This window comes from Cebidichthys violaceus, unplaced genomic scaffold (genome assembly GCF_023349555.1).
Source record: "Cebidichthys violaceus isolate CVI_PGR_0920_01 unplaced genomic scaffold, fCebVio1.0.p SCAF_60, whole genome shotgun sequence".
Taxonomy (NCBI): Eukaryota; Metazoa; Chordata; class Actinopteri; order Perciformes; family Stichaeidae; genus Cebidichthys; species Cebidichthys violaceus.
Genome location: NW_027176817.1, coordinates 1,030,238 through 1,036,389, shown reverse-complemented (window position 1 = coordinate 1,036,389; position 6,152 = coordinate 1,030,238). Strand labels below are relative to the sequence as shown.

Below are 6,152 nucleotides of genomic sequence, written 5' to 3'. Positions count from 1 at the left end.
TTATAGTCAGAAAAAGTTGTTGATTGGAACAACAGATTTACATTAAAAGCTAAAATCTTGTGAATAAATAAAGTGATACATATTAATAAACTGTTTTATTAACAACACAGTCTGATGGAAACTGTCACACCTCAAAGTTCAACATAAGATTCACACTTTACTGTCTAATGAGACTCACAAACTAAATAATGATTCAATCTTTATTAATGAGGAGAACGATCTCTGTGTTGATGGATTCATATTTCATTCATAAGGGACAACATTGTATTAATTTGTTAAGATATAAGTTCATGTTATGTCTTCACTATTAGAAGTTATTTTCTATGTTTTTGTGTCATCAGCGTTGGTTGAAGGAGCTCTGTAGCGTCCATGTTGTGATGGTTGGATGAAGAGAACCTCGAGTATTGAGTGTCACCTCGCTGCAGTACGTGTTCTCCATCCTCTGGCTGAGACTCGGTCGGAGGCAGGTGGTAGAAACCACTGACACCAGGCTGCCGTTGTGGTCCTCTGAGGACGGACTCCAGGAGACCACGGCGGTGCTGGAGTCCAGCAGTCTGACGCTGACGGCCTGAGGACGCTCACGGAGATCCTCCAGCAACTCACCACCAGGACCTGGAACACAATGCTGGTTTATGGTGCTATAAACACATCTGTACTAGTTTATTATGGTGCTATAAACACATCTGTACTAGTTTATTATGGTGCTATAAACACATCTGTACTAGTTTATTATGGTGCTATAAACACGTCTGTACTAGTTTATTATGGTGCTATAAACACGTCTGTACTAGTTTATTATGGTGCTATAAACACGTCTGTACTAGTTTATTATGGTGCTATAAACACGTCTGTACTAGTTTATTATGGTGCTATAAACACACCTGTACTAGTTTATTATGGTGCTATAAACACGTCTGTACTAGTTTATTATGGTGCTATAAACACGTCTGTACTAGTTTATTATGGTGCTATAAACACATCTGTACTAGTTTATTATGGTGCTATAAACACATCTGTACTAGTTTATTATGGTGCAATAAACACGTCTGTACTAGTTTATTATGGTGCTATAAACACATCTGTACTAGTTTATTATGGTGCTATAAACACATATGTACTAGTTTATTATGGTGCTATAAACACGTCTGTAGTAGTTTATTATGGTGCTATAAACACGTCTGTACTAGTTTATTATGGTGCTATAAACACGTCTGTACTAGTTTATTATGGTGCTATAAACACGTCTGTACTAGTTTATTATGGTGCTACAAACACATCTGTACTAGTTTATTATGGTGCTATAAACACGTCTGTACTAGTTTATTATGGTGCTATAAACACGTCTGTACTAGTTTATTATGGTGCTATAAACACGTCTGTACTAGTTTATTATGGTGCTATAAACACACCTGTACTAGTTTATTATGGTGCAATAAACACACCTGTAGTAGTTTATTATGGTGCTATAAACACGTCTGTACTAGTTTATTATGGTGCTATAAACACACCTGTACTAGTTTATTATGGTGCTATAAACACGTCTGTACTAGTTTATTATGGTGCTATAAACACATCTGTACTAGTTTATTATGGTGCTATAAACACGTCTGTACTAGGTTATTATGGTGCTATAAACACGCCTGTACTAGTTTATTATGGTGCTATAAACACGTCTGTACTAGTTTATTATGGTGCTATAAACACAGCTGTACTAGTTTATTATGGTGCTATAAACACATCTGTACTAGTTTATTATGGTGCTATAAACACACCTGTACTAGTTTATTATGGTGGTATAAACACGTCTGTACGAGTTTATTATGGTGCTATAAACACACCTGTACTAGTTTATTATGGTGCTATAAACACGTCTGTACTAGTTTATTATGGTGCTATAAACACATCTGTACTAGTTTATTATGGTGCTATAAACACATCTGTACTAGTTTATTATGGTGCTATAAACACGTCTGTACTAGTTTATTATGGTGCTATAAACACGTCTGTACTAGTTTATTATGGTGCTATAAACTAGTTTATCTAGTACTACTGTAACACATGAGGGTATTTGGTTACGTACTGAGGTAGAAGGTGAAGCCGGTGTCGGCGGCGCTCTCTCGGGCCTCACAGTCTCCAGACGAGCTCAGCGTGGTGACCTGGACTCGGTACGTTCCCGGCTCCGTTAACTCGGTGAAGAACTCGTGAGTGTTTTCATCCACGGTGGCTGTTTCTGTAGAGTTACCTGAGAAACACAAGGGGACAGGTGAGTACGAGTCTGTGTCAATATGTAACAACTTTGGTTCTTTTGTTCAATGAGAGTGAGCTGGAATCAACAAATATTTCTTTTACAGATTAATCAACAACTATTGACTCAATTCATTAATAAATAGTTTTAAATAAAATGTTAGATTTTCACTTCACTTTCCTAAAAACATTCATATTTCAGAAGCTGGAAACAGAAGTTTTTCTGAAAAATAAATGATTTCAACGTTTCACGTCATGAATTGATTATTAGACTTCAACTCAACCTCAAAATAACTTAATGAACAAAGTTTCTGTGTTTATTAACACATTCTACTGATTTATTTCAGTCTGTTTTTAGGTATTTCATTTATCTAATTTTCATTCATTTCTATTTTACATTTTAATTACATTTTACTCTGTATTGATTTCACACCCTTGTTGTTTTGTGTATTGTTTCATTTTCTTGTTTTATTCTCACTGTTTTTGTTTTAATCCTACAAAGCACGTTGTTTAATTCATGATTTAAAAAGCTCCTTACAAATAAATCTATTATTATCATTATTATAATAATAATAATTAGCATTATTATTATATAATGATTATTGTTATTATTATTACTACTATTATATTATTATTGTTGTTGTTGTTATTATTGTTGTTATTGTGATTATTATAATATTATTATTATATTGTTGTTATTATTGTTATTACTATTAGTATTATTATTGTTATATTAATATATATTATTATATATTATTATCATGCGGTTCCCCTCGTTGTACCTTCTCTGTAGATGTAGACGTTGAAGCCGTCGTAGCTGGTCGGAGGTCTGGGGGGCAGCCAGCGCAGCTCCAGCAGGATGGGGGGCAGTTTGGTGGGCAGGACGGAGGCTTCGGGGGTGAGACCCATGGCTGAACCGGGCTCGTTGGAGTCCTCGTACTCCGACACCACGGCGTTAACAAACTCCTCCTCCCTGTCTGCAGGAGACAGGTCGGTCGGGTCCAGCCAGTAGCTCTGAGTCTCCGTCGACTCGTTCACGGCATTGATGCCTGTCAGGTTTTGTGTTGGGCTGAAGGGAACCCGAGTGACAGCTCCCACCACCTCCTCTGAGGTGTTCCCCTCCTCCTGCTGCTCCTCCTGCTGCTCCTCTATCAGCGGGACGTCCCGGGCTTGACGGGAGGCTCGTCGGATCTCCTCGCCCCCTTCAGGAGGAACCACGTCTGGGGCTTCACCCAGCAGCGTCCTCTGGCTCAGGTGGACGATCTTATGGGAAATGTTGAGGGGGGGGTAGGGCACTGAGACCACAACAGAGTGGGACAGGTGAGACCACAACAAGACAGGTCAGACCAGAACAGAGTAGGACAGGTGAGACAGGTGAGACCACAACAACAGAGTGGGACAGGTGAGACCACGACAACAGAGGGGACAGGTGAGACCACAACAAGACAGGTGAGACCACAACAACAGAGGGGGACAGGTGAGACCACAACAAGACAGGTGAGACCACGACAACAGAGTGGGTGACTGTGTGTCACCTGTCCTGTGGTGTACAGGTGAGTGTGTGATGTCACTGTGTCTCACCTGTCCTGTGGTGTACAGGTGAGTGTGTGATGTCACTGTGTCTCACCTGTCCTGTGGTGTACAGGTGAGTGTGTGATGTCACTGTGTGTCACCAGGGCCGTCTGGTACACTGTGACCTCAGAGATCAGCTGGAAGGTGATGTTACGGTAACACACGCCAGGTAACCAGTGTTTGAACACGGTCTTCCCTTTGTAGAAATCTACGATGACACAAAACAAAGATCATTTAATGAAACTCTTTAAACTCTTTAATCAGAGAAAGAAGCATAAACACAGTAAAACATTCCAGAAGAAGTGAAAGTACTACGTTCAACATTTTAATAAAGTAAAACTACAACAAATACTAGAACCTGATGATCCTGTATTACTGTATTATCTTCTTTAAAGTAAAAAGAAGTAAACAAGTGAGTCCCAACACAAAGCTGCTCCGCTGTCTGGAGCGTTAATTTACAGTTACTTTACGTTATATTAACGTTATTCTGCTTTATTGAACTTTGTTAAACACATAATAAAATGTATTTGGTCCATGTAATGTTTGTAGGAAAGTTCAGAAAATACACTTACACAAAGATTACATTCAGCTAGTATTTGGTATCTGCTATATTGACCAATAAACTGCTGGTTTTACAGTAAAAGTCTTCCACTGTCTTCACATTAAAGGGCATTTATTGTGAAGAACATACAGGAAGTGATGGCTTAAAAAGCTCAGAGAAGTAATTTTTGTTGTTGAACTTTGAGATGAAAAGAAAATGCTACAATTGACGGAAGAAATCAAGGTTACATCATGTATAATAGTCAGTGTATAAACATCTAATAACTGGTTAATAACATTCTGTAATGGGCAGAATTAAGTCTTTAGTAATGTATTTGTTAACAACTTTAAGTGTTAATAGCTGTAATAATATTAAATGTCTAAAAACGAAATCACAGTGAGTTATAAACCAGTTATAACATGTTGAAATAATTATTATAATATTATGTTATTTGGAAAAATGAAAAAGGAAGATAATTTTAAGGTATAAATTAAGAGATGGATTCATGGTATTTGTCCTATGTTTACCTTTGTAGTATTAAAATACTGTATGTAGTAGTGTTTATACCTGTGTATATATAATATACAGTATATATAATATTTATACCTTTGTAGAGCATGGAGCGGCGCTCCGGTCCTTCCGTGAAGCTGATGTTCACTCTGCTGAAGACGTTTCCTGCTGGAGGTTCGATCTGAAACACGACGCCGGTCTCTGGAGACTCTTTATAGTCTGAGATGTGGACTCTGTGGACGGGAAGTGGCTCTGAGGAGACAAAACAACACACGTCACACTTTAAACTCTAAATCTAATTAAAATATTCACATGTTGATTATGTCAAATGTGCTTCTGGTATAAATATCAAACGTAGGTTCTCCTCTTGAAATCACATTAAAATATCTTAATTATGTCCTTATTAATATGCAAACCTCTGAAAATATAAGGAATATAGTTTATGAAACAACGATCATTAAGTTCCCTTAATTAATCTAAATTTAGCCATGAGAAAAATATGTAAAATAAAAACACTTAAATATAAATCAAGATCCCCAAATGTGTCCATTAATATAAAAAAGAAAATATAGAAACATATTTTATTTTTTATTACATTTTAAATTTAAGGCTTTACCACAAATTTGGGTTTCAATCATTATATATAATTAAGGGATTTTGATGTATTAAGGTTTTTTTAATAGATTTTATATGTATATATATATATATTTAAATAGTTAATTACAGAACAATAAATGGTTAAATTAATTAAGTTTTAGGGTAAAATATTCTAAGATTAATTTCCATCGTATGTACCTACACAAATGTGATTAAACAGAATTATTTGACAAAGATGATGAACATTGAATTATGAGATAATCCGCTCTGAGGACTCCGGTTTCTTACTCGTGAGCACCGGGACGGTCTTGACGGGTCTGGACCAGCTCTGTCCCAGTTTCACCAGCAGTCCCACCATGTAACAGAGACCATGGAAGGACGTGTTGAACACAAGAGGCTCGCTGGTGTTCACAAACTGGACCAGGATCAGTCGAGGCTCTCCGGAGAGCTGAGCGGCGAATGCTGTCACGTTGTCCTGAAGGTCGGAGCGCTCGAGTCTCGCTACGATCAGACCGTCATTGTTCAGAGACGCCTGGAACGATGTCACGCTCTGAAACAGGAAGAGAGTCTTCATCACCAACTATAGAACATGAAACAGGAAGGAAGTCTTCATCACTAACTATAAAACATGAAGAAACAGGAAGAGAGTCTTCATCACCAACTATAAAACATGAAACATGAAGAAAGA

The 6,152-nt window shown here is 37.4% G+C and overlaps 1 protein-coding gene across 5 annotated transcripts in view; it reads right to left on the bottom strand.

Annotated features, from left to right (window-relative positions):
• Positions 1 to 6,152, bottom strand: part of ptpro (protein tyrosine phosphatase receptor type O) — a 69,013-nt gene that overhangs the window by 54,628 nt on the left and 8,233 nt on the right. For 4 of the 5 annotated variants that reach the window (XM_068734051.1, XM_068734052.1, XM_068734053.1 and 1 more), the window contains exons 2-7: positions 5,753 to 6,014; positions 4,964 to 5,119; positions 3,872 to 4,024; positions 3,027 to 3,539; positions 2,081 to 2,242; positions 416 to 612 (exon numbers count right to left, since the gene is read on the bottom strand). In XM_068734051.1, coding sequence (XP_068590152.1) covers positions 416 to 612; positions 2,081 to 2,242; positions 3,027 to 3,539; positions 3,872 to 4,024; positions 4,964 to 5,119; positions 5,753 to 6,014 — 1,443 coding nt within the window. Of the gene's footprint in view, positions 1 to 415; positions 613 to 2,080; positions 2,243 to 3,026; positions 3,540 to 3,779; positions 3,812 to 3,871; positions 4,025 to 4,963; positions 5,120 to 5,752; positions 6,015 to 6,152 lie in introns of those variants that run through there. The other variant, XM_068734055.1, reaches the window with a different exon arrangement.